The sequence below is a fragment of the Paralichthys olivaceus genome, chromosome 12 (genome assembly GCF_024713975.1).
Source record: "Paralichthys olivaceus isolate ysfri-2021 chromosome 12, ASM2471397v2, whole genome shotgun sequence".
NCBI classification, from domain to species: Eukaryota; Metazoa; Chordata; class Actinopteri; order Pleuronectiformes; family Paralichthyidae; genus Paralichthys; species Paralichthys olivaceus.
This window is the reverse complement of record NC_091104.1, coordinates 3,317,008-3,343,158: the sequence shown is the minus strand read 5'-3', so window position 1 is coordinate 3,343,158 and position 26,151 is coordinate 3,317,008. Positions and strand designations below refer to the sequence as shown.

Genomic DNA, 26,151 nt, shown 5'->3' with positions numbered 1-26,151 from the left:
CCATCCACCCCTCATCGGGTATCAGTGCCACGTTGGTCTTGTTTGTAGTTTTATTACAGCGTGTAAATATCTGCATCACTGAGAAAGAACTACAACACACAGAGACATTACAAACACTGTGTGCCACCGAAACATTTCTCTCCACCAAATTATTAAATTAGCTTGACTAAAATAAACCATTTCTTTGCCAATAATAAAAATCTGTCATGTTCACCAGAGTTTGACGTCTTTCTCCAGAGTCTTCAGAGCCTTCTGCACCTCCTTCTGTTTGGTCTTCAGATTGTCGCTCATCGCTGACGGAGCCTTCAGGTGATGTGACGTCTCCTTCTCCAGAGCCTGTTGAGGTCGGAGTGAGAAAAGTCACTGTGAAGCAAAAGCATCTTAACCCCCCTCCCTGTGGCTGGCTGCGGTTTAGGTCATAAACCGTACCTCCTCCATGTTAGCAGATGGGAAATAGACTTAATTAACAATCTTAAAATCTTACAAACATTTCTCAAAGATGGTTTCTGTCATTTCAAGTAGTTCTTATCACACTGGTGTTTGTTCAAGTGTTCATGTTTCTGTTAAGTTTGGTTTTTAATTCGTTATTTGATGATATAAAACAAAGTGAAACGTCATTGACGTGATTGACGGCTGAGACTGACAGCGTGAGGAAATGGAGACGTCAGTTTAGAGTGACAGAAACGTCTCAGGCTCCCTGAATGGTCTCATCAAAAGTCTTAGAAGAGTTGTGAGATTAATGATGAGGGTCAAACTGATTTAGAACCCCCTCTCACAGCTTTCATCTCACCTTTGACCTCTCCCGGATGACCCCGGCCTCTCGCTCAGTTTCCTCATGACGTTTGATCAGGTTCTCTACGCTCTCCACATCAAAACCACAGTCCTGACCCTGCAGCAGCAGCATCTACACAGAACAAATCACGTTAACACACACAGACCGTCTCGCTGTGTTATCTGAGGTGTAGTTTGACAGATGACCGACCTTCTCATTGGCTCGGTCCCTGACCTCCTCCAGTTCTCTGATGAGGGCGTGGATCACCAGCGCCCCCTCCAGCTTCCGCTTGTAAGTGCTGAGATCTCCGTGAAACTTGCTCCACCTCATTAAGACAAGATATTTAGTGCAAAGCTGAGAAGAGAAGCCACAGATGTGTGAGTGAATGTGAGCGTTACCTCTCGTTGAGTTGCTGTCTCCGCTGTCTAACGGTCACCAGTTCGTCGTCGCTCTGTCTCTTCTCCAGTCTGGCCGCCAGTTTGTTGATGGCTGTGATGTGAGCGTCGTCCACTGTTGCTTCCTACAGATTAAATCACAGGTGGAAATAAAAACACTGACATCTCCACCATTACCACAACATATCACCACTGAGGAAAATCTCTCCACCTCTTCCTGCTAACCTGACAGTGAACAAATGAAGCACATTGCTTCTATTCACCCTGAGAACCACCATGTTTGTTTACCACCTGCCCCAACATTTTATCATTAAGGAAAAAATAGAATTACTGTCCTGTGGTTGACCTTTGCTCCCTGAAATCTAATCAGTTCATTTAAAGTTTAAATCAGAAACAGGAAACAGTCATAGGCACCTGAAGACAGACTGTGTGAACTAAATAATCAATGAAACTTGTTAGTTACAGTCCGTCTTCAGTAACTCACCCCGTCTCTGGCTCCTCTGAACTCGCTGAGTCTCTTCAGCAGTTGAACTCCGTGTTCGTAATCCTTTCCAACATCTCCAACATTAACCATCACCTCCTGAAGTCAGACACGACACACGTCACACACAGGAAACGTACAGATTTCCACTCCTACACCACCTATACCCGCTTCTACCTTCTGTCTGATCCAGGCCTCAACCTCTTCGACTTTCTGCAGGAACTCGAGGAAGTCTCTCTTATCTTCCAGAGCTTTCCCTCGAGTGGCCACGGCCTTCTTCAGCTCCTCCCAGTGGAGCTGCAGGGCGGCTGCACTCCTCCTCACCTCCTTGGCCCTTGGGCGATGGAGGGAGACCAGCTCCTCGCCAGCCTGGTGGCACAGAAGAAGAAAGAGTTCTGCACATTTCAGGGGAAAAAAGATCTATTCTGTTGCGTTAACGCACCTTGATGTTGGTTGCCTCTCGCCAAAACAAACAAAGAACATCAATTCTTGACAAACTAATTGCCCCATCATTGTTATTTCCTCCAAATGAATCCCTTCCTTATTTCATTCCACTGAGCTGCATATTACCTCATTAACTCATAATGTTATCATCACATCTCTAGGTTCAGTTATGCTGCATTTACTGTACATGTGAAAAGAGATTTGCCTGTTTCAATAATGTAACCGACACTGTTTCCTTTACATTGACATTATTAACCATAAATCCACTAGAGGCCAGCACAGTATGGACAGAGGGCTCCGTCTGTTTCTGTATCATGCCCTCACCTAACTTCTTCGTTTCTATAAGGTTGAATTTTAGAAGTTCTCATAATCTCATGTATTTCCGCTCATCATATGTTATCGTCGGATCTCTTCATGTCCACCTACCAGCAGCACGGAGCTGATGATCTCGCTGTGCGCCAGGATCTCAGCCTCAAACACCTGATGCTTCTGGAGGAGCTTCATCTTGGTCTGCAGATTGGTCAGGTCAGCTTTGCCGTCCTCCGCCATCTTCTGCATCCGCTCAGACACCCACTCCTCGGCCTGGCAGATGGACAGAAACATGTTGTACATCTATACTATACAGAGACAACTGGACAGACGTTTGTCCTTGAGTACCTCTGCAACATCTCGGCTGTAGATACACAGCATCCTGGAAAGCTCTAGCTCCTCCCTGCGTCTGATGGACAGCTCCTTGATCCTATCCCGTCTCTGGAAGAGGGCTTTGAGTTTGGTTTGGACCCGGCCACTCTTCTCTCTGCTCAGCTGCTTCTTCAGCTGCTCAGCGAGCTCCTTCAGGGAGAACAGCTGGAGCAACAGAGGGAAGGAGGATTTGAATGAGGTAACAACATATTTGAGTGTAAAGGGACAGAACGTTAGCCTAACTAAGCTGGGATGCCCACAATCTGCCCATTGGAGCAACCAGATGATGATGAAACAGGATTAAAGTCTAGATCTTCACCAAGCAACATCAACAACAGCAAACTAAGCAGAAGACAAAAGACACAAAATCAAGTTAAGGAAGCACCATCGTAGAAACATGAAGCTTTGGAGCAAACTGCTAATGATTGGTGTTTACATTGGTGGTAAGTAGCAGGAAAGACAGATTTATAAAATCAGTTAAGAGAAGAAAATGACAGTGTGGTGCAGTCCGACATGGTCGTTCAGTGGGAGGTAACACGCAGAAGCAGGACAGACCTTGTCCTCCTGAGACCCCAGCAGCTTCTCAAAAGCTTCATGACGTTTCATCAAACCCTCCGTCTCATCCACCGTGTTTCCCAGAGTGCTGTTCTGCAACAGGATCTGCAGAGAGACAACAGAGGATTTGCCAGAAACAAGATTTACCTCCCCCAGTTTTCTAGTGCAGAACTAACACAAAGAGTGAACGTACCTCCTGTGAGCTGGACGTCTTGTCCATGCTGTGGAGGTCTCTGTAGAAGACCTGCTCCAGGTACACACTCTCTAACCAGCTCTTTTTCTTGTTCCACTGATCCTCCAGTTTATCTCGCTCTGCCTGCACAGCGTCAAGCTTCTCCACCACCTGAGTCACCACAAGAAAAAATAAACCTCTGACAACAGATCTTTAACCTCACTGTTCACCTGAAAGCAGTCGTCCGTACCTCCTTCCTGTTGCTCCGGTCCTGTGTCTGCAGTTCTTCTCCCATGTCCAGAGCCTGCTGGCAGGTCTCCTGTCTGGCCTCCATCTCCGCCCACAGCTGCTGGTGCTGAGCGAGCTGGAGGTCGGCAGTGGCCACATCGCTGATGCTCTCCTCTGCGGCCATAGCACCAATCAGCTGGCTGCACCACAGGAGGTAGTCCTGCGCCTGAAGGTCACAAAGAAACAAATGTGACACCTGACATATCAGCAGATGATTCCTTCATCCCTTTTTCATTCAGATTATTCCTCACCGTGTTAAGGAACAGGTATCGCTGACATGCTAGTTTTAGTTCCTCCTCCCTCTGCTCGGTGTTAAGTCTTAACTCCTCCCACCGCTCCACCACTTCCTGCTGCACGTTCTGTAGGCGGAGCTTCAACTGAGGCGTGCACTGGTCCAGGATGGTGTCGACAGCATCCAGCTGCTCCTGCAACTGTGAAACGTACCTCATTATTTGATCAGGTGTTTCTTTTATTTTGTCCACATGACATCTTTACACAGCTCTAGCACTTATGATACTTGTGGGTTTGTTTGTCCAACAAATTGAAATCTGAATTATTTTCTGTTTATCTCTGTGTCCCTACCTGTTGCTCTGTGACGGCCAACTCGTGGAGCAGAGCCTCGTGTTTCCTCAGCTGTGACATCACTCCTTGGAAATCCTTTGCCACGTCGTCAGGGATGCTTTTCTGTCGCTCCTTCAGAGAGAAACAGAGAAAGCAGAAATCTTTGATGAGACAAACGCACTTTCATACAGAAAGTGATTAACAGACAGACGGAGACTCTGAAAGCGTTCTGATGCTCTGATACCTGGATGAGCATCAGTGCGTCAGTCAGCTCCTGGTAAAAGCGGTGACATCCCTCAGCTCTCTGCAGCTGATCCTGACGCCTTCTGGCCACAGCCTTCAAATCATCCCAGCATGCACTGCAAATGATCAATGTCAGAATGAGCATTCTTTACAAAAAGAATCAACTTGATAAATTAGCTTTTAGTGTTTTTATGTAAAAAATAAATGAAACAAGTCACAGACTTAGTGACATTAAGAGGTTTTTTCAGTTCTTTATTTTCACTGTCTGCTGGATGAAGTGTTGTTTACTTGTTGTTGTCGTTCTTATGTTTGTTGTGTATCATCCTCTGCAGACTTGTTTGTTAATGTGGACTTTCAGCTTTCTGCATTAGTGTGTGATGACTAACAAAGACAACTATACCCGAGTTGCTGCAGTGCTTGTCTGACTGCAGCACTCTGTGGATGATTGCTGCGGATGAGCCGAGCGGCTGCTTCGTTGCAGCTCTGCAGTCGTTCCTCTCCGACCTCAAGCTGCTTCAGGAAGCCTTCAAACTTCCCACGAAGCAACTGAAACACCCACAACACAGACTACAATGCATCATCGTGACAAATCACACATTTTTCTTGAGTAAAACTGGTTTCTCTGATGATCTGGATGTAACACATTACAATGACATGCAATAAAATGCTCAATACTAAAATACACAGATAATATTATGTCTGCAAAGAGTACCAGCAAGAATATCTGTGTCTGAATGAGGTGTCTCTACTACAAGGTCCTGTTAAAGAGACGAAACCTGAACATGTTGATAATCTTTGCCCAGGTCCTGAGACTCAGCCGTCTGTCTCTGCTGATTCATCCATTCATCCAGCTCTGAAGATTCTTGTCTGAACTCATGGAGATGGAGGACTTCCTTTAACCTCTGACCCCTGACAGGAGACATATGGACAGTAAGACCTAAGGTCCACAGACAGATCCTTGAAGAACAACCTCCAGGCGATGTCAAAAACTATTTATTATAAAAGGAATAAAATCATCAGAATTGCAAGAACTGAGTATGAAACTGGAGCATTGTATCTGCACTAATAGTATCTGCATTGAATTAACTGTTTAAACTGTAAAAGCAGCACCAGACAGTAGTCAGAAATAAAAATCTGGGATTATTATTGTGGCTGCAGCCGCATCTAAAGAAGTTAAACCTGAGAGCAGCCTGGTGCTGCAGCTGCTGGTTCAGGCTGTTCAGGTGGCTGTAGGGTCTGCTGAGCTCCTCCAGACTCCAGTTCTGAACTGCCTGCTCCACCTGGTCCCCCAGCTCCTCCACCTCCACTTCCAGCACCTCGAGCTGGCCCTCCAACACCTGCAGAAGGACCAGGGTACGGTTCACAGAGATTTATAAGTCACACTGTTAGTGCTATGTGTGGGGATTCAACGTGATATCATCACATTATGTATAATGTAAATACAAGATGATGATCTCGAATGACAACAGGTGATCGAACTGTGCATCACCACACGTACGTGCAATGTCACAAAACAAAACGTCGAAACCAATCACAGATGTCTCAGTAAACTGGTATGTCAGTTGGTAGAGCTCATACCTCCACCGAGACCACACACACTGCACACATTCATAGATATCAGTCTTGTTAGTACTCCTGATTTTTTTTTTTTATCACATCAAGATCCATTAATTATTCTCTGATAAAAGATTTAATGATTTAATAATAAGATTTAAGTCTCAACCTTCCACAGGTTTTCTGGAAATCTGTCAAATTATAAACCGTTTGGTGAAGGTAACAAAAAGGCACTCTCTTGATTTTCACTGTGAGTTCCACAGGGAACAAACTGAGTTTGTGCTGTACCTGATGTTTGGTGAGGAGGCTCCGTGTGGCCAGTTGGTCTTTGCCGTAGTCATCGGTGTTCACCACATTGATTGTCTCAGCGAGCCTGGACTCCAGCTCCGAGCAGTCGAACAGCAGCTGGAGACGGATCATATTTAGACAACATTCAGATGATAAGACAGAAGTGTTAGGCCGTGACACCATCTTCCATCGCAGGTGAATCAAAATGACATCACAATGACAGTGTTTTGATACCTGAAACTCATTGTTCAATAATATGAAGTCTGTCAGTTTCATTCATGGATATGATATAAATGAAAGTTCAATTCACAGAATGTCAGAGTGAGCCCACGTGTGACTACAGCAGGATATTGTCAAAGCAAGCAAATCGGCATCAAACACATGACACACACACAAAACAGAACGAAGACAAAAAGAACATTCAAGATCTCAAAAGACGTAGAAGATGCCTTAGACAGAGTTTCTGTCTGAATATGGCTCGACTCTCTCACCTGTTCTCTGGTGACGGCCTTGCTCAGGTGGGCTGCTCGTCTGTTGCAGGCCTCCTCAAACTCCTCCCACTCAGCACTCAGGTGGAAGCACCTGCAAAAGCAGATGAGACCAATATAAAAAAACATGTCCTCACTCGTGCGTCACAGGATTCAACCTGGAGCATACATTTTTACTTTCAGGGGACTGTTTATAGAACCAAATAAAAGCACCTCTGGAGCACTTCCTCTCCGTCTGAGCTGCTGGTTTTGGCCAGAGTCCGGCCTTTCTCCAGGACCTGGTTCAGGTGTTTCTGATGAGCGTTAACTTCAGCCTGTAGCTCCTGGAGAAACACACATGCTCGGTATGAACAACAGGTTTTCACTGTTATAGCTGTTCATAAATGTTGATACCTAGAAGATACAGTAGCTTTTACATGAGAAAAAATGAAATTTGAATCCAGCTGGTACCTTGTGTTTCTGCATGAGGCTGATGGCTCCAGCCAGAGACTTGTCGTATCCTGTGGACCCGGAGGCAGGAAGGTGTTCAGAGATCCAGCTGAGCTCGAGGGCCACATCGTGATAGAAGCCAAACAGCAGCACCGATGCCTCCAGCTGAGCTCGACGCCGGTCAAGAGGCTTCTGGAGAGATTTGAATCTGCAGCAAAGAGCTCGTTAAATCAACATCGTCTGGTTCAGGTTCCTACGTTTAAACTCAATTATGTTCCTAGTTACTTTTTACTGTTCAACTTAATGTTGTCATGTTTTTGATTTAACATTTTGCTCTTGTTCATCACTGTTTAGTTGCTGATTTTACATTATTGCATTTGAGTATGCAACATGAACTAACTTTATTGCTAACTTAGCTTGTTAAGCTAAGAGGAGTTGCTAACATTAGATAAACCTTGGTCCTGATCACCACCTCTGACCAAGCTAACTTAGCTTGTAAAGCTAAGAGGAGTTGCTAACATTAGATAAACCTTGGTCCTGATCACCACCTCTGACTGAGCTAACTTAGCTTGTAAAGCTAAGAGGAGTTGCTAACATTAGATAAACCTTGGTCCTGATCACCACCTCTGACTGAGCTAACTTAGCTTGTAAAGCTAAGAGGAGCTGCTAACATTAGATAAACCTTGGTCCTGATCACCACCTCTGACTAAGCTAACTTAGCTTGTAAAGCTAAGAGGAGTTGCTAACGCTAGATAAACCTTGGTCCTGATCACCACCTCTGCCTGAGCTAACTTAGCTTGTAAAGCTAAGAGGAGCTGCTAACATTAGATAAACCTTGGTCCTGATCACCACCTCTGACTAAGCTAACTTAGCTTGTAAAGCTAAGAGCAGTTGCTAACATTAGATAAACCTTGGTCCTGATCACCACCTCTGCCTTAGCTAACTTAGCTTGTAAAGCTAAGAGGAGTTGCTAACATTAGATAAACCTTGGTCCTGATCACCACCTCTGACTGAGCTAACTTAGCTTGTTAAACGTGGAGAAACCAGGTGTAGCTAATTATCTGATAGCCTTGTTGGGCTGTAGCATCGCGGGAGGTTTCTATGGAGCCCTGCAGAACTTACAGGGTGAGGTAAGTGTCCGTCTCCTGGAGGATCCTGTGAGAGTCAAAGTGTTTGGTGGCGAGATGTTTGGCTCGGCTGACGATGGAGTTGATCTTGTCTGCCAGCTCCTTGGCCTCCTGCTCCAGCTGCTGATGCTCCTTCACACACAAACATAGCAGTGACGAACCTTTACTTGAAACATACCTTTGGTGGTTTATGGATTACAGGCGGCACTACATACAGTTAATATTTTAAAAGATCAGATATTTAAAGGACTGGACAGGTATTATAGTCTCCTCACCTTTAGCAGCTGTCGACTGGAGCGTAGGTCGTGACCTTTGGCAGCGTTGTTCAGCATCCACTGGATGGCTTCTATCTTCAGTTTGGCATCCTGAGGAAGGACGGACGAACAAGGAAATCATTAGGGTTTACAGAGCTGTCACCATTAACCTGAAAATCACCCAACTCTCAATAGGTGACTGGAAAAGAGGGAAACAAAGTTCTTAACCAACACAGAGCAGTTATTTTGTTTGTGAATTTAGATCCAACGCCCTCATTTCATTTAAAACAAGAACATTTACATATATTTGTGTAATTTGATTTAAAATAGATCTACAGACAAAAAAATGAAACATTTCAAATGCAGCCCAACCTTAGACAATTGGTAACCAGTTAACGAGTTGATTCACTTATGTGTTAACAAGTAAGATAGTTCATTCAGTGCACTAACTGCTCAGTTTTTAAGATTGTGTGTGAGTCTGTGAGTCAGTTGTTTACCTGAAGCAGCTCCATCAGCTGCTCCTGCTGTCCTGCCTGTCTCAGTTTGTCTCCTCTGTCTTCCATCTTGTCCTGAAGTCTCCTCCACCGGCTGCTAAGCTGAGTTGTCTTTCTGCTGATGCTCTGACTGTTGTAGTGCTCTTCGGCAAGCATCTCCTGTCCCAGCTGAACACACAGATACACAAGCATGCAAGATGTGTAAGGAAAGTGACAGGTCAGTAGAGTAAATGTGTTTTTGCAGTTCACATTCACGATCTAGGTGTTGCCACGGGAAATATGATGATTAGATTAAACTATTAACATCTAGTTTTCCTGGAGAATCAGAGTTTACATACCTGAACCAGTTTGTCCAGCCAGACCTGATTAGCTTGCATCTCCTTCTCAGCTGCCTCGTGTCTCTTCAGCTTTGGGAGGACGTTGGTGGGGTCACGATATGACTCGTCCTCAGCCACCTTAAACTTCTCTTCCATCCACAGCAGCAGCTCGTCTGCATCCCTCTGAAACTCCTGCAACACAAAGGAAAAGCTAAAAACCGGAAACTTTAGAGGCAGCAATTTTTATTTCACTGCGAGATACAAACATGTTGAACAGAACAAACAAATCTAGATGTGTAGATCCTTCTCTGTCTGGACGAACATTGGTTTAATTTACAATTTACAAGTCAGTTGTTATGAATGATTTTCTGTGGACTGAGATATTGGAAATTCAAAGCATTTTGAATACAAACAAATACAACGAAGTTTGGGGATCACCAAATTTGTAGGTACGGCCGTGAATACTAATACCCAAAGCCTGAGCTTATATGTAAAGAGTTGACTAAATAATTCAACAGAGTATCCCAGAATACAACAGATCGTAAGATGAAGGATGGTCACATTTGATGACATAATACCTGGTATTTCTTTGAGGCCAGCAGCAGAGTCCTCCTCTGCCTGCTGCCGTCTTTCAGCCTCCTATTGGCCCTTTGGATGCTCCTGCTTCTCTCCTTGATGCTGAAACGTCAACTCAGTATTTTTAAAACAGAATTACATGACTCTCTCCATTATCATCAGTAGAAAACATGTGTTTGTTGAACTAGTGACTAGAAACCCATGTTTCTGTAGACAAATGACATTGAGATGAATAGTGCTTCAGGTATTCTGTGTTGCACTGAAGGACGGTAAACGTGCCGACTGCATGTGGGGAAATATTGGGTGTAAAGCGGGTGAGTTATATTGTGAAGAGTTTGGTCTGGACCTTGAGAATAGTGATGTGTTATTATTTAGTGCTGTATAAATAAACTGACAACTCCTATTGAACATAGTGACAAACACTTCTGTTCTCTTACTCTTTAGCAGCATAGTGTTGTCGGTTGATTAGCTCCAGGCTGCGCTCACTGAAATGATCAATCCGTTGGTCCAAAGCCTTCAGGAGACCTTCCATCTCCTCCTGTCGGCCCAGCAGACTGTGGACACTGTCCACCGAGTCCTGCATCAATAAACACACAGATACTTAGTATGTTACACTTTCAGGGTTGATGGACCATGAAACGGATCAAAGAGAAGCATCCTCACCCCGACGTCTTTGACCCTTAGTCGGGCTTCATGTCCGGACAACGCCGCCTCAATCCGGTCTCCCTCCTGGTTCAACCTCTGGAACTCCACCCCCTGCTCCAAGCGCTGATTCCTACTGGTCCACATCCTGTCCAGTTTTGACCAATCAGCAGTGAGATTGTCCAGGGTGTGCTGGATGTCAACACTACTCATCTTCTTCATAGAAGAGCTCTGCTGAAGAGATTTCCCCAACTTCTCCATATCCATCAGGCTGAGACAATCATGAGGAAAATATTCAGCCAGTGCAGCTCATTCACACTGTAATTCAAACTGGTGATAATTCAATGACTTTACACTAACTACTATCATTTGATAGAATAATGGACATTAGACTGGTCAGCTTCATCAAATTAAATAATAAAAGAAAGTAACAAACTAAAAAGTACTATTTCAATTTGTGTGCTCAGATCAAGTGCAGTATTACAAGGTTCTCAGTGTACAGAGCACAAATTAACATGAAATTGCAAACAGGAATATTGAAAATATATTTAAAAATGTTTCCAACTAAAAGAATGAACTGAAAAGTAAATTTTTAGTTGTGTGATACACAGAAAATCTTTTGTCAGGACATTTTATTTTATTTCTGAAAGATTACATTTGAAATGTCTATTTTAATATTTGCATCTATAGAAATATTTTTTAAATATAAATAAAACAACTGATTCATTAGAGTTTTTAAATGCAGACAAGGAATAAAGACTGAAATAAAGAAATCCATTCAGGCAGTAATAACCTGTGCTGGGTTTTACTTTGGCGGTACCTCCTGACTCTTCCTCTTTACCTGCTCCTCTGCTCCTCCATCTCCAGCCACAGCTCCCGATGTTGTTCCAGCAGGGCAACGGCCGAGGCCACGTCAGCAGCCGTCTCCTCCTGCAGGAGGCGCTCCTGCATGGAAACCGCCCAGCGCTGCAGCTCTTTGGCCTGCTGCTGGAAGCTCTGCAGCCTGCGGGCCTCCTCTAGGAGGCGCTGTCTCTCTGCAGCCTGATGTTTCACCTGAGAAACAACAGAACTGATGTGATTTCAGACTGGACGGTTGACACACAGGTTTTCAGTTCCTGTAGCAGAGTTAAACACTATGCGTCATGAGATGCGTCACTCCTACACAAATAGTTAGTGATGATGATTTGATCTCATTTGACCTGTCTCAGTAGAGCCTCCAGATGCCGGACCTCCTCCATGATGGCTGCACTCTCTGCTGGACTGCAGTCCTGCTTCCTGTAACACAGGACAAAAAACATCAAATGTTTTCAGTGTTGATTTTTAATTCTTTTAAAACATAACAAATTCTTCTTCTTGTTTCTCAGGAAAAATCCGACAGTGTATCTCATACATCTTTGCAACGCTCTTCAGGTAGGAGATCTTGCCCTCCAGGGTCTGGATGTCTCTGAGCGCCTGAGCCTGGTTCTTCTCCTCGGCCGACAGCGTGAAGGAGCTGCAGCCCACGTCCACGACGTCGAGCCGGGACAGTTGATCCTGCAGCAGAGCTTTAGCCTCATCACAGTTCTGCAGAAAGGACTGCACATCTGCTGTACTCAGCAGCTCGTGTCCCTTCTCATCCTTCAGCTGTTGGATCCGATCCCACCTGAGGGCAGGAACAGAATCAGTTCACTGACTCTCTGTGATGATTGACGTCGATGGTTTTCCACTGTTTCGTACCTGTTGGAAACTTTCCTCTGCCTGGCCTGGATCTCTCTCTGTTTACTGTGTCGACTCCTCACCAGCTCCTCCGCCATTTTGATTATGTCATCCAACTGGCCACGCCCACTCATCAACTCAGTCAGGAAGTTCTAAAACCAGAAGTCAACGTGAATATTGGCTGAATCTCAGTTTGGAGCCAAGTAAAGCTTTGAACTCATTTTTATATTTTCATGCATCATGCTGGAAACCTCGTATTTGGCCTGAACGACCCCCAGGTTTTCAGAATCGGTGCTGAAAGTGTTCAGGATGTTCTCCTTGTCCTCCATCCATGACTCAAACTCCTGGTAGCTGTTGTAGAATCGATGCAGACGCAGCATCTCCTCCAGACTTGTAGTCCTCGTCTGAAACGCAAAACATCAAGAGTCTTTGTTTCCATTTTAAACAATGCATGACATGACATACACAGACAAATATCTGTATGTTCGCTTCACAAAGATAAAATCTGAACTGCATTATTATCGGTCTACATATCCCACTCTCTCACCTTGACCAGCTTGTATAGGGACTTGTAGTCCTCATCCAGTTGAGTCTGTGTGCGCTCCACAGTGTCTCTCTGGTACTGTGGGTCTGGAATCCCCGATGTTTGGATCTCAGTCGTGCTGCGGCGCATCGAGCGGCTTCGTCTGGGGCGACTCACCTTCCTGCTTGGGCTCTCTGGTACGCCATTGGTGCCGACTGGCGTGGTGGGCGGCGCAGGCTGAAACGGAGGATGTTATTAATGACACGTCTGAGTCAGGACCAAAAATGTAAACATACAATATTTAGATTGGTTCCTTTTATTTGAAACATTTGCACACGGTCAGGTAGTCATTTCTCTGTGGCTTAATAAAGGACTGAGAATCAAAAGGTTTATTATTTTCTATACATGAAATTCACAGTGAGTGATTTATTATTAATTCACAATAATTGGTTATTACAGGTCAGTCTTTAGTGCTGTGCTTGGATTATTGATCTGATTTAATCGATCTTACTGTGGCTGACAGCAGGGTTAGGTAGGTTTTGGGGATGAGCTGCTGGTTTCCTCGGCCGTCTCTGGCAAGAACTCGGTCTCCATCCGGCTCGTTGCTGACAACGATAACAATCTCATTACGATCCCATGGAAACTGGCCTGGATGGAAGAAAACAATCAGTTAATATGTGTTAAGATTCTCCAGCAGGTCAGATCCTGTTCTACTTGAAATGTTTAATGACTCTCTGACCATGAGTCCTACAACTCCGACACAACAAAGCATCTTATGCCTTTTATGTGGACAGAAAAACCTCCAGTCAACCGTGGATCACATTGTCCGTGGATACTGGATTCGATATCTATTGCTGTTTTTACAATTTGGACTTTCTGGCATTATGAAACAACAGCTACAGTTAGCAGAAGTTAAACGTATTAAATGTATTCATTTTGAAAGCTCTGCAGTTCACTTACTGATGCTAACTGGCTAATTGTTAGCTGTTGGCTTCCCCACACACTATTTAACAGTAACAACTGACATGTCCTGTCCAGATAAAATCATTTGGATTATTTATATTAAATGACCAATCGAAGATGTCGGCTCAGCTGTACCTCTGCTGTATCTGAAGCGGACCTTGGCCTTAATCTCCTCACTCTGAAGGGTGTGGCTCCTCCCTCCCTTTAGGCTTGGTGATGATGTGCTGGTTCCTGGCACCTCCTCCTCTCCAGATGAGTCACTGTATTCCATCATTTTACTCTGCTGAGGCTCCGCCTACACAGGTAGAGGGCAACATGGTGGAGGTCAAACATGAAGGTTTTTTGTATTTCTCATCATCTGGCTGTTGCACAGATTCTCTCTCTGCATGATTTCAACTGTGAAGATGTCAGGAGAGGCTGTGAACTTTTCATTTGTTATCAGTTTATGTAAAACTGACTCTGAAAGAGTGAATATAAACAACACTCAGTCAGACTCAGGTCAGCTGGAGGCCAGTGTCCTAAACGGTAAAGAAGTGGAATGCAGTATGAAGGGACACCGTCGTATACTACACAGATGTGTACAGATGTGTAGATCTGTACAGAGCCACACGTGGATTTTATGATTTGAGTCTTTACTCACAGTCAGAGCTGTTAGCTGCGCAGCGCTCTTCGCCTGCTCTGACAACCTCTTCATCTCGGAGGCGTAGGCCGACATCTCCTTCTCCAGTCGCAGGTGCCGCTGTAGCAGCGCCGCCGTGCTCGACTCATCCTTCCCTTGGTCCTCGCTGGTCAGCAGCGGTTTCCTGTCTCCCAACCATGAGTTGGCCTCTTCCACTTCTGCAAAGTACTGCGCAGAAGAAAGGTTTGTTAATCTGTCGTAAACTACAGAGGTCTGAGATTACGTGGATCCAGTCCCAATAAACCTAAACACACTCAATTATTTGCTGTGGTTTTTGTTTATTGGGACTTAAAGTTTAGAAAAAAATCTTCATAATCACACCAGATAAAAAGCAGCAAAATAAAAAGAGGAAATTAAATACATTTAAAAAATGTAATTGACAACATTTTATGCAAAATTGCTTGTTTTTGTGCCAATTTATTATTAATTTATCATTATAATTACTATTAAATTGCCATTATTGATAATAATTTGTTATTAATAATAATGAATTATCATTATATTATGTTGGTGTTATGGTAGTTATAGATTGAAGAGCTGGGTTAGGGTGAGGGCAGTTTATTTATCTAGCGCAGATAAACAGAAAAACAGGCATGAGTGAAATAGTTTGTCTTGTATCTGTTGCTCTTCTCTCACCGGTTAGAAAGCGTACACCTCGTCTACCTGTTTGATGGTTGTGGCAGCCTGCAGCCTGTTGCGGCGTCCCGTCACCTCGTCGGTCAGGTGGGCCCACTGTCTCTTTAAAGTCCTGATCCACTTCTGGACGGCTCGCTGGTTGACCCGGCTCTGTTTGGACAGCTGATCCTGACCTCGACCCAGAACTCCTTGGTACAGGGACTCCTGAGCCTGGATCTCCGCCTCCAGCACCTGAGACAATATGATAACATTTATTGAACTGACCAGATTTTTACTTTATCAAAGTACTTTCATGTGTGCATTGCTCATTGTTTCATGTTGTTAAAAAGACACAAGGAATCATGTAAAGTTGTACGTCTCACCTTGTGATTGTGTTGAGCCAGCTGGGTGTGGTTGAGGTCTCGTCCCAGTCCGGCTGTCTGCAGTCTCAACCAGCGCTCATACAGCCACGCCTCCAACTCCTCGCAGTCATGGAAGAACTCGAACAACCTCAACTGAGCCTCCAACTGTTTCCTCCTGAGAGGAGAGAAGTAGGAGTTCCGTGTTTGTACATTGACATGTGTTACGTTCTTCCTGAATAAGATTTTATTAAAAAGTGAAACTGAAGAATACCTGTTGCTGCTGAGCGACACCAGAGATTTGTACTGAGTGTCGAGAGCTCTTACTCTGCTATGAATCTGCTGACCGTCGCTCACTTTTCCCTGAAAGAGAGAGAGAGAGGTGAGCGTACGATTCCTTTCATCCAGCTGCAGCACCAGCATGAGACGACGATCAGTGCTGTACCAGAGCTGTGCTGCTGATGGTGGCGATGGTTTCACCATGAGCCGAGATCTGAGCTTCCAGGAGATCCTGCTTCTGAAGGAGAGACTCCACCTCCGTCAGCTGCTTCCCCAGGTCAGAGGAACTGGCCTGGGACTGAAGAGAAAGAAAGGAGAGAACAGGGAAATGTTAGAAAGAACAGGATAATAAATACTGATCCTGTGCTGTAAAATGAATTATTACTTACAGATGGTACAAAGGAGCAACACAAAATTATTTCTTATGTGTACATTTTAAAACCCAGCTGCAATCTACTTAACAAACCAAAGCGTATTTACCTGGAGTTCTTTCAACTCCTGGGAGACAATTTCGATGTCTCGGAGGCAGCTGAGGGTTTCAACTACATTACCCAGCAGCCCCCTGTGCTCCTGTAGCTGCTGCAACAGGTCCTTCCATCGGTTACGAATGCTCTCCTCCCTTAGGACACACAGACAGAGTACATATGGTTCTTTCCCTGACGGACTTCTTGAGATATCACACTCAAAAGGCGGCGAACTTGAAAACATAAAGCCTTCGGCCACTGGCTGCATAGACGCATCACACTGATGAGGTCAGAGCTGCACTGTGAAAGTCAGGATTTGAAATCCAGTCACCACACTTCGCTGGTGACACCTGATTTTATTTCTGTCTTCAGTTGTCACTCATCTTTCACTTAAACCACCTCCTCATCCTCACATACTCCTGATACCTGGCACCAGTCTCACCCCACACTGTCCCTTCAGGTCCTCATTCAACCCTGCACCTGATGGAGCAAACAGCAGGTCACTCACCGCCTGATGATCTGCTCCTTGCTGTGGTAGTTTCCTCTCTCAATGGTCTTGGCCATGTCTCTCAGGGCAGTGAAGCGTGGCTCTCTGGCCAGAGCGTCTGTGGCAAGGGCCTCCAGACGCCGGCCAGCTGCCTGCACCTCCTCCAGGGTGGAAAGACCTCGGACGTCCTGCCTCCGGATGAGCCGCACCGTGTCCTCCAGATACCCCTCTCTCAGAGCTGCCTGAGGTACCAAAACAAACAGAGCACTGCCTGAATTCTGGATGTAACACGAATCCATCATTAGCATTTGTTAAATTGTTGATCACTACAAACGTTCACTTTTTGCCTCAGAAAGTATCAATGTGCATTGTATTAGATTTTTTCTTTTAGGAGAATCTACCTTCCTCCCAAACTTCTGGGCAAGCTGCTCCAGGTTCTCCAGACGGAGCAGCGCCCCCTGCAGGGCACGTTCTCGTTCGTGTTCAGCTCTCTCCAACAAGACCCAACTCTTCTCTATGTCACGCAGTGTTTCACCTTCACACACAGAAACGCAATATTAGGTAATGAAATATGTTGTTTTGAACAAATCATAGACTAATAACTACTTAAAACCAAACTTATCAGAAACATGAACACATGAGATGAGGACTACCAAACATACCAGAAACCATCTTTATTTAACTACTTTTTTTTTGTTTGATCCATGTCCCATCTGCTAACATGGAGGAGGAAGCTGTTATGAACTGTACTGCAGCCAGCCACCGGGGGGGCGATCCAGATAATCATCTATTTACAGACACTGCTGTGGCTAATAACAAAGATACAACCCTCAGAAAGTGAATGGCTGGACTGTGTCATTTACCCTCTGGAGGATTGTAGGACCGCTGGTTGTTGGCGGCCAGCTGCGTCTTCAGACTGAAGAGATGAGCCTCAATTGCCCCACGTTCCTACAGAGAGACAAGGACACATCCAGAAGCACCAAGAAGTCAAAACTCAAATGACAATGCACAGAAAAAAGCATATTTAGTTTGTTTTTACTGAGAAGACGGAAACATGATGGAGTCTCACCTGGTATTTAGGAGGTTTTTCCACTGTCCTGTAGGTTTTGAAAGCCGTCATCAGCGTCTGCATCTCCTTCAGAGAGTTTGGGAATCGTCTGTCATTCAGCTGAACCACCTGCAGTCAGACAAGAAACCATGAGTTCATCCACACAGCGGCTGCACTTCCTGTCACTGTGGTTTCGTTACCTTGGTTTTGATCCATTGCAGCAGATGTGAGACCATTCTCTCATACCGCACCTTCATGTCATCCAGCTCCATCAACATCCCCACAATCTGAGCAGACACACAGGAACAAAGTCGTCAGAGATGTTCTTCAGAACCGACCTGATGCACCTCAGAACCTCTGAACAACAGAATAGTGGATGCAGATTTTTGCACTCTCCAATTGCTCCTATTTATTTTTATTTTCATCTCGTGGTTTTCCTGTAACTCTCAAATACAAAGTAAATCTCCTTGTGGCCCCTAATTTCAACTTGTCCGTCCGAGTTGTGAGGAGACTGTTTCCTTCGATTGAACAATAAGGAGAACGTAGTTCTATCACCTCAGGTTCGAGAACTACAGGTCCAGTGAATGACTTCATGAATTTATTGAAACAGAGCAACAGGACACGATGATGAGACGCAGAACAAACCTTGTGGTGGGATCGGGTGGATGACTCTCTCCTGTACTCCCTCTTCACCCACTGACCACTGAGACTTCCTCCCAATGACATGTTGTTACCTCAAACCTAAAACATTACTCCACCACACACCGGTGCAGAGTATAGACTGCACATAAAACACACCTGCTACACCCGTTACCTCTACCTCACCTGGACCTCAAAACATTTAGTGTTTTCAGCACAGATGCTAAAGAGTCTTCTAGAGGTGCAGACTGAACCTGGAACATCTGATGTCTCCAGTTTGGCTAAAACCACCTGATGTACTAACTGCTGTTAAAGTCTGGAAAGACCCCACAGGTCATTTCCTGTCCTTTCCATGTTGGGGATTGTTGGGAACCTGATGGAGCTGCATCTATAAATATAAACCATCATTACGTGACACCAGGTAAACCACTGGACCTCGAAACACCTGGTACATAAACATCAACAGCAGTTATTGCACAAGTTCCAACCATCACAGCTGAACATTAGAAGAGAGAGAAAATTAACTACCCTCAACTTTTTTTAAATATCTATATTTCCTGTGTTTGTACATCTACTATCAAACATGCTTTGAATGAAGCAGAGCTTATAGTTCACAAGAGTACGACACTAAGGCAATGGACAGAAACCTTCCCTCATGGTAATATAACATTGTCAGTGCATATTGAGATTTAAATTCAACAGAGCATTGGTGAACCAGGTCAAAAGGAACTCTGAACATCTGCAGTTGCACAACAACTGAAAGCCTCTGATTATAAAACTGGAATTTCCAGATATAGAAAGATCAGCAATCAGACTCTATAAGTTTGTTTTTAGCTGCTCTCATGAATTAAACCTTACACAGGTGCTAAAGCCATAAATTAAAATCCCTCAGCATGAACAGAAACTTGTTTGCTCCATCACTTTTCCTTGGATCCATGAAACGACAAACTGCTCTCAGAACTAATACAACAAATCTGCAGGCAGACCAACCCCACAAAGACAAACGACAACAAATAGAAACCAATCAACTGCCCTCTGAGTCCAGGGTTAAATCTTAGGACGGTCTGTTTCATTGTGTTATCAGGAGCAACAGGAGCTGAACACCAACTCTATCGTCCAGATCCGTCTCCTCTGCTCTAACGGTGTTTCTGTGGAGTCGCAGAACGATCGCTGATGTTTGTGAAGCTGCCTACAGCAGCGTCTCAGTGAGTGTGTGTGTGATCTGATTAGCTTAGTGTCTGCAGCCACACCCACTGACCTCACAGGATAGAGGGGTCAAGGCTGCACTGTCACCTCACATGAAACATCTCAACTATTATTACTCAAATATTATCAATTTAAATAACATTACGCTATAAAACGTGAGCATTTCTTTTGTCATGTAAATATATTATCTGTATTTTTAACATTAGTATCACTGGTGTCTTTCTTTCAGAGGGTTCTTTCAGAGGGTTCTTTCAGAGGGTTCTTTCAGTGGGTTCTTTCAGAGGGTTCTTTCAGTGGGTAGGATGTAAGATGGTGTGAGTTCCGTGTGCTGCAGCTCTGTAGCTCTTGCGGTTGAGCTCCCATGAGTCCTGAATCTAATCTGACTGTAATCCACGCCGCTTGATAGGCAGGCAGTGGAACCTGATGGATTAGAGAACACCATGATGCAACAAACCAGCCAATGGTCAGCGAGGAGACTCATGTTCACTTATTCTAGAGGAGAAAATGTCTGTGGATGAGATTTCAAGACAGACTGCTGCTACAGTACCAATAGCAGCCTGCAGAGGGCAGAGCAGTGCAAGATTTGTACAAAGAGAAAAATGAATTTATAGAAAACCAATTATCATCTTTAAGATATGAGTTTGAGTTCCAACAGCAGAAAATATCAGACTACTTTTACATGGACAGCAATATTAAATCATCATTATCAACCAGATTAAGACGATAGTCTGAATAAGACATTGTCGTGTAAACAGCATGTTCTGATTAACTTATCCTGAATGAGGGGATTCTCAGAAAACACAATGGAATAAAGACATGTGGAGTATTCTGAGTCTGATTATGTTGACATGTATGTTTAAATGACATTATAAAGTCCTGTTGGAGTTTAAAAGAACACATTGAAAAGGTTAATTCATTGTACATTAAACTTGTGTTGGGATTTTAAAACTGTCAGATTATGTCGGTCATGACGATGTGGGTCATAACTGCACTACGCTCTGTAACGTGTTAACAGGAACATGAATATTCTATAAGCAACTCATGTTAACACCATAATCAAAACAATGTTTTCATCTGGATGAGATCAGCATAAATAAAATCATATATATAGTGGCTCAGTGGCGCCCCCATGTGGTGCTGCTTCAGACCTTAGCAAGTCTCTTCTGGATGGTCTGTCCCTGCTTCATCTTGGAGAAGTAGTGGTAGTACAGGGACACGTAGGTCATGATGGACTTCTCGTCAGGATGAGGGACCACCATGTCCTCCACCTCCAGCAGCTGCATGATCCCAAACTGCCGCTCTGCCAGGGAGAAGGCGTGCTCCAGGTTACGGATGGGGTCGTCGCCATGGAGGCGGTGATAGTCGAAAAGGTCAGGCCTGGGGCGAGGATAGAGAGAGATTGGGGGATGAGTGTGAGAGAGAGAGAGTGTGTGAGTGTGTGTGTGTACACGTGGGTTTTACCTGTGGGCATGGATGAGGGCGTTAAAGGCAAGTCCGTCCCTCCAGCTGGACGAGAAGTCCTGCACATTGACGCCACTGTAGCCCGAAGTTTTCCTCTGACACCAGATCAGCAGAGCCTCCTTTGCCGAGCGGTGAGCGACACTACCACCACCCGCCTGAGGGGTACAGGAGGAGAGGAAGAAAGAAGGAAAGGAGGCGAGGGGAGGACGTAAGAAAAGGAAATGAAAAGCAAGTTAGAAAACAAATAAGAGCAGAGGGAAAGAGGATGGAGAAGACGGAAGAGAGAGGATGGGAACATATTGATACAAAAGAGGGAGAGAAGACAGGTGGAGAAAAGACAAAGGAGAGAGAAAGATGAGAAGACTTGAGTTTCAGGTTACAATTATTTTTTTTTTTTAAATAAGTTGTGGGAAAAAAAGAGACTCTACCTCCTCCAGGTTAATCGGTCCGATCTGGAACCTGAGGATGATGATCCACAGCAGACCCAGGATCAGCGTCCGGTCCCCGTCCACCACATTCTCTGGACCAATCAGATCCACCCGAATCTGACGGCGAAAATTGTAGAATGATAGTCATCAAGGGAATTGAAGAAGAAGTAGAATCAGGGTGCTTTAGGATTGCAGCAGACAGGCTGGAGCTGGGCTTTTAACCAAAAAGGTACTTTCCCCAATTTGTGCATTCACAAACTGTCGGGTTTTACGCTACGTTCCGTGCCATCTTCACTCCCCCGCTAACCTGCGCTCACAATAAACACCAACAGCAATCAGAAGTCATTAGGACACGTAGACAACAGGACTTGAAGTTTCCTTTGTGTTTAAACACACTGAAACATTTTTCACTCACACAGTTCACACAAAACACGAGATGTAATGTGATGACAACATCAAACCCTGATGTTGTCATCACATTACACAAAGTGACCGGAACAACCTTAAAATAATGGACAGGTGAGGTAACCGGATGGTCAGTTACCTTTGATTTGAGGAAGTTGATGGCGATGCTGTTGTTTTCCAGACAGTGGACTCTTAGTTTACGTCGACTGGGCGGAGGCAGCGTCTCTCTGGAGATGAGCTCCAGCAGACGAATCAGAACGACTCCGGTCTTCAGCTCCACGTAGACGTCAGTCAGCTCCCCGCTCTCCTGCAGGAGGTCAGGACAGTTGAGTAACTCTGCCGGATCCAGTCATGAGTCCAAACCAGCAGTTTCATAACAGAGCTCCATGGTTTATGTTTTTCATTCACATTTTAACATGTTATATTCATACACTTTATATAAAACGAAGCTTTTCCCTATTCAGCAGTTTATAAATTCTCTATCAGTGAATATGGATGAAAACAAACAGCATCGCGATGCTTTAAAATAAATATAGTATTTACACATACACTTCCATGAAACCATGACTGTTTGGAGCAAATGGAAAACTATAGTTGTGATTCAACAATTGTTTTCATTATAAGTTCATATGACAAATACTTTCATAAACTAGAGATGGACACATATACTGATGCGTCAAGGTCAATACACACACACACCCACCCACACACACACCCTTTTACTTGAGTAAAGGTACCAGTCTGATATTAATAGAGCAGAGCAACAGAAGTATCAAGTTTTCTAATCCATGATTTAACACGTGTACAGTTGTGTGACAGGCAGGAAGTCCAGGGCAATTAGGTTAACTTTCATTTTAACAATCCAACTTCCCCCTGAGGTGTGTTACATAACGTCTCTCCGTACTGTCTGGTTCAGGACATCCTGGTTATCTACAGGTCAGGGGCCCTGTCCACCCAACATCTTAAAGGTAAGTGGACAAGTGGCGGTCCTAACTTTAGACTCTGAAGTGTTTGTTCCAAAATAATTTACAGTTTGTTAATCAGACCATCTCAGAGAACATAAGTCTGACGTCTAACACACGCTACATGTTGCTTCCATCACCACAAAGTTTTCTAATTCAAGACACTCTCCTCCATCAGGCTTTCAACACCTCTGTGTGTGTTTGTCCACAGTGCTGCTTTATCTTCTGCATGAAACTACATCTGAAACACTCAGTGAACGACCCCGTGTTCCAAACCCACAGAGATTTATTTGATTTATCAAAAACACAATGAGCAACATACTGTCTGGGTGCAGTTTCACTGGTGTGAAAATGAAAACCTACCGATGGTTGAACATTGGAACTGACAGTCCTTCATTTGATGATTCCAGTTTGAATTTTATGGATGTCTCTTAAGTAAAATGTCACATGTGCTCATCAAATTATATTATGTTTAAGTATCATACTCATAAAAGGAAAAGCTGTAAACCCTCCTGACCTAAATTTAAAAATTAACTAAAATATTGTTTATCATTTATTTAAGTTCTCTCACAAAACACTGTACGAACACAAACTAACACAAACTTTACGACGTAACCATTCAGTTAAATTTTTTATAATTATTTCCCAAATGATTGAAATGACCTGAACACAGTTGGTTGTTTCTGTAAACAAGAATGTTTCAATTTAAAAATCTAATGAATTAAAACTGAGACCAGGTTAACACACAACAGGTTAACACACAGTGACCTAAGAAACAACAAGCTAACACACAACAAGCTAACACACACTGACCTAAGAAACAACAAGCTAACACACAACAAGCTAACACACACTGACCTAAGAAACAACAAGCTAACACACACTGAGCTAACACACAACAAGCTAACACACACTGAGGTGACACACACTGAGGTGACACACAACAAGCTAACACACACTGACCTAAGAAACAACAAGCTAACACACAACAAGCTGACACACAACAAGCTAACACACACTGAGCTAAGAAACAACAAGCTAACACACACTGAGCTAACACACAACAAGCTAACACACAACAAGCTAACACACACTGAGGTGACACACAACAAGCTAACACACACTGACCTAAGAAACAACAAGCTAACACACAACAAGCTAACACACACTGAGCTAAGAAACAACAAGCTAACACACACTGAGCTAACACACAACAAGCTAACACACACTGAGGTGACACAAAACAAGCTAACACACACTGACCTAAGAAACAACAAGCTAACACACACTGAGGTGACACACAACAAGCTAACACACACTGAGCTAAGAAACAACAAGCTAACACACAACACACACTAAGCTACTGAAGCTAATTGTGTTCACTCACATTTGTGGAACTTTCTGATTTAATGAAGTTTCTCATCAAAACAAATTTAATTAGTTTATGTAGATGAGAGAAAACGAGTGAAGATGAGGATCAGTGACGTCACAGTTTAAACTAAATACAAGTTTGTGGAGAAACTTACTTTGGAACATTAGAACTTTGGAACATTAGAACTTTGGAACTTTAGAACATAAGAACTTTGGAACATTAGAACTTTGGAACTTTAGAACATAAGAACTTTGGAACATTAGAACTTTAGAACTTTGGAACATTAGAACTTTGGAACTTTAGAACTTTGGAACATTAGAACATTAGAACTTTAGAACATTAGAACATTGGAACTTTAGAACTTTGGAACATTAGAACTTTGGAACATTAGAACTTTGGAACAGATTCTCACTCACCTGAAGAGCCTCAGAGTTTTTACAGGTGAGAAACTAAACCCCGCCATTAACCGCCTCTCTCTTCTTCACCGCCTCGCGCCTGACTAGTGCTCAGCAGCAGTGCGCTCAGTGCTGCCACCGGCGGCCGGGAGACACATTACAGCAGTCAAACAGTAGAAGCGTTTGTTTTTTACATTTTATAAAAAATTCAGTTTCATGAAATAATGATCATCCAACTTCATTTCAGTGGTTGAATAGTTAACACACTATTTACACGTCTGTTGATTGGTGCATTATTAAAACCAATATATAGAATTGATCGATGGATTCAGGTCCACTGAAATAAAAACATGCTGGACACACGTATCATGTCCTGATGTTCAAAAGAACGTATTGGACTCAACAGGAAGTCAGACATTTTGAATTTTAAGGTATGCAGTCTATGGTGTTAATAGAGGCCCCTGGGCTCAGATACGCTCTGCGTCCTCAGCTGGATAAGAAAACAACATATGCGGTCTTGACTCTGCCCTCCTGCAGAAACCCTGAGGAATTCTGGGAATGAGGATCAGCAGCAGGCCTCAGTGTTCAGCCAACAGCTGGCATCCAGTTATCAAACAGTAAAAACACATGAAATCATGCTGGAGCTACATAGACCCAGTGGAATCTGTTAAAGCTGATCCACAGGACATGAGTCAGAGCTGGAGACAAAACAACTCAGATCCTTTACTTCAGTAAAAGTATCAATAAAAATACTCAGCTCCAGTAAAAGTCATGCATGTAAATAATAAAAGTTCATAATTAACTTAAAGATCATGCTTCAGCAGAGTTTCAGGGTTTGAACGTCTTTGTTTTGTGTGAAGTTTGTCTCGTGAGCTCCTGCAGCTGAAGCAGGAAACAGAGCAGAGTGATAAGACTGATGAAGCTGCAGGTCTGAACTGAACAAGCCGGACACACAGACCATCATCCGTCAGCTATTGTGTATAAATAATCTGCATCTTAATGGATAATGAGTTGAAAATAGTCTGACATTCTTCTTCTACTGCTCTGGAACAAAAGGGTGAATTCTCAGTGAGTGGGAGTTTCCTGTCTCACCCCGTTCTTGGAGAAAACGCTGTTCATCCACTTGGTGAAGGTTTTCTTCTGGACCGTCATCCTCTGCTCCTGCAGCTCCCTGACCCGCCCCGCTCCGTCCTCCTCGCCCTCCATCCTGAAAACAGAGAGGAGACTCAAACATGATTCAAGAGACAAAACCTGCTTCACTTCTGCAGACAAACAAACGACGGCCTCAAAGTACAGCCGACCAACACGAACACAACTGGCTCTAAATGCATCTACGATGAAGCGATCGGTACTGATCGATGGATTCAGGTCCATTCATGTATGAAATAAAAACACACGTTTGACATGTTG

The 26,151-nt window shown here is 43.9% G+C and overlaps 1 protein-coding gene across 1 annotated transcript in view; it reads right to left on the bottom strand.

Annotated features, from left to right (window-relative positions):
* The window catches only part of sptbn5 (spectrin, beta, non-erythrocytic 5), a 39,593-nt gene extending 13,474 nt beyond the window's left edge, over positions 1-26,119 (bottom strand). Inside the window, exons 1-53 of the mRNA XM_069535710.1 lie at positions 26,094-26,119; positions 25,834-25,948; positions 22,152-22,319; positions 21,608-21,724; positions 21,180-21,334; positions 20,867-21,095; positions 18,074-18,160; positions 17,895-18,002; positions 17,689-17,773; positions 17,227-17,360; positions 16,847-17,067; positions 16,355-16,493; positions 16,041-16,172; positions 15,870-15,958; positions 15,620-15,773; positions 15,285-15,488; positions 14,583-14,789; positions 14,078-14,237; positions 13,491-13,627; positions 13,004-13,216; positions 12,708-12,860; positions 12,478-12,608; positions 12,152-12,403; positions 11,961-12,036; positions 11,603-11,814; positions 10,783-11,032; positions 10,557-10,696; positions 10,122-10,221; positions 9,565-9,735; positions 9,230-9,394; positions 8,754-8,843; positions 8,474-8,610; positions 7,373-7,559; positions 7,136-7,245; positions 6,926-7,016; positions 6,435-6,551; positions 5,772-5,929; positions 5,369-5,501; positions 4,993-5,138; positions 4,594-4,708; positions 4,371-4,481; positions 4,040-4,219; positions 3,751-3,954; positions 3,522-3,671; positions 3,329-3,433; positions 2,750-2,938; positions 2,519-2,674; positions 1,826-2,017; positions 1,652-1,747; positions 1,171-1,292; positions 983-1,097; positions 791-904; positions 215-336 (exon numbers count right to left, since the gene is read on the bottom strand). Coding sequence (XP_069391811.1) covers positions 215-336; positions 791-904; positions 983-1,097; positions 1,171-1,292; positions 1,652-1,747; positions 1,826-2,017; positions 2,519-2,674; positions 2,750-2,938; positions 3,329-3,433; positions 3,522-3,671; positions 3,751-3,954; positions 4,040-4,219; positions 4,371-4,481; positions 4,594-4,708; positions 4,993-5,138; positions 5,369-5,501; positions 5,772-5,929; positions 6,435-6,551; positions 6,926-7,016; positions 7,136-7,245; positions 7,373-7,559; positions 8,474-8,610; positions 8,754-8,843; positions 9,230-9,394; positions 9,565-9,735; positions 10,122-10,221; positions 10,557-10,696; positions 10,783-11,032; positions 11,603-11,814; positions 11,961-12,036; positions 12,152-12,403; positions 12,478-12,608; positions 12,708-12,860; positions 13,004-13,216; positions 13,491-13,627; positions 14,078-14,237; positions 14,583-14,789; positions 15,285-15,488; positions 15,620-15,773; positions 15,870-15,958; positions 16,041-16,172; positions 16,355-16,493; positions 16,847-17,067; positions 17,227-17,360; positions 17,689-17,773; positions 17,895-18,002; positions 18,074-18,160; positions 20,867-21,095; positions 21,180-21,334; positions 21,608-21,724; positions 22,152-22,319; positions 25,834-25,948; positions 26,094-26,119 — 7,670 coding nt within the window. The remainder of the gene's footprint in view (positions 1-214; positions 337-790; positions 905-982; positions 1,098-1,170; positions 1,293-1,651; positions 1,748-1,825; positions 2,018-2,518; positions 2,675-2,749; positions 2,939-3,328; positions 3,434-3,521; positions 3,672-3,750; positions 3,955-4,039; positions 4,220-4,370; positions 4,482-4,593; positions 4,709-4,992; positions 5,139-5,368; positions 5,502-5,771; positions 5,930-6,434; positions 6,552-6,925; positions 7,017-7,135; positions 7,246-7,372; positions 7,560-8,473; positions 8,611-8,753; positions 8,844-9,229; positions 9,395-9,564; positions 9,736-10,121; positions 10,222-10,556; positions 10,697-10,782; positions 11,033-11,602; positions 11,815-11,960; positions 12,037-12,151; positions 12,404-12,477; positions 12,609-12,707; positions 12,861-13,003; positions 13,217-13,490; positions 13,628-14,077; positions 14,238-14,582; positions 14,790-15,284; positions 15,489-15,619; positions 15,774-15,869; positions 15,959-16,040; positions 16,173-16,354; positions 16,494-16,846; positions 17,068-17,226; positions 17,361-17,688; positions 17,774-17,894; positions 18,003-18,073; positions 18,161-20,866; positions 21,096-21,179; positions 21,335-21,607; positions 21,725-22,151; positions 22,320-25,833; positions 25,949-26,093) is intronic.
* Between the last annotated feature and the right edge of the window lie 32 nt (positions 26,120-26,151).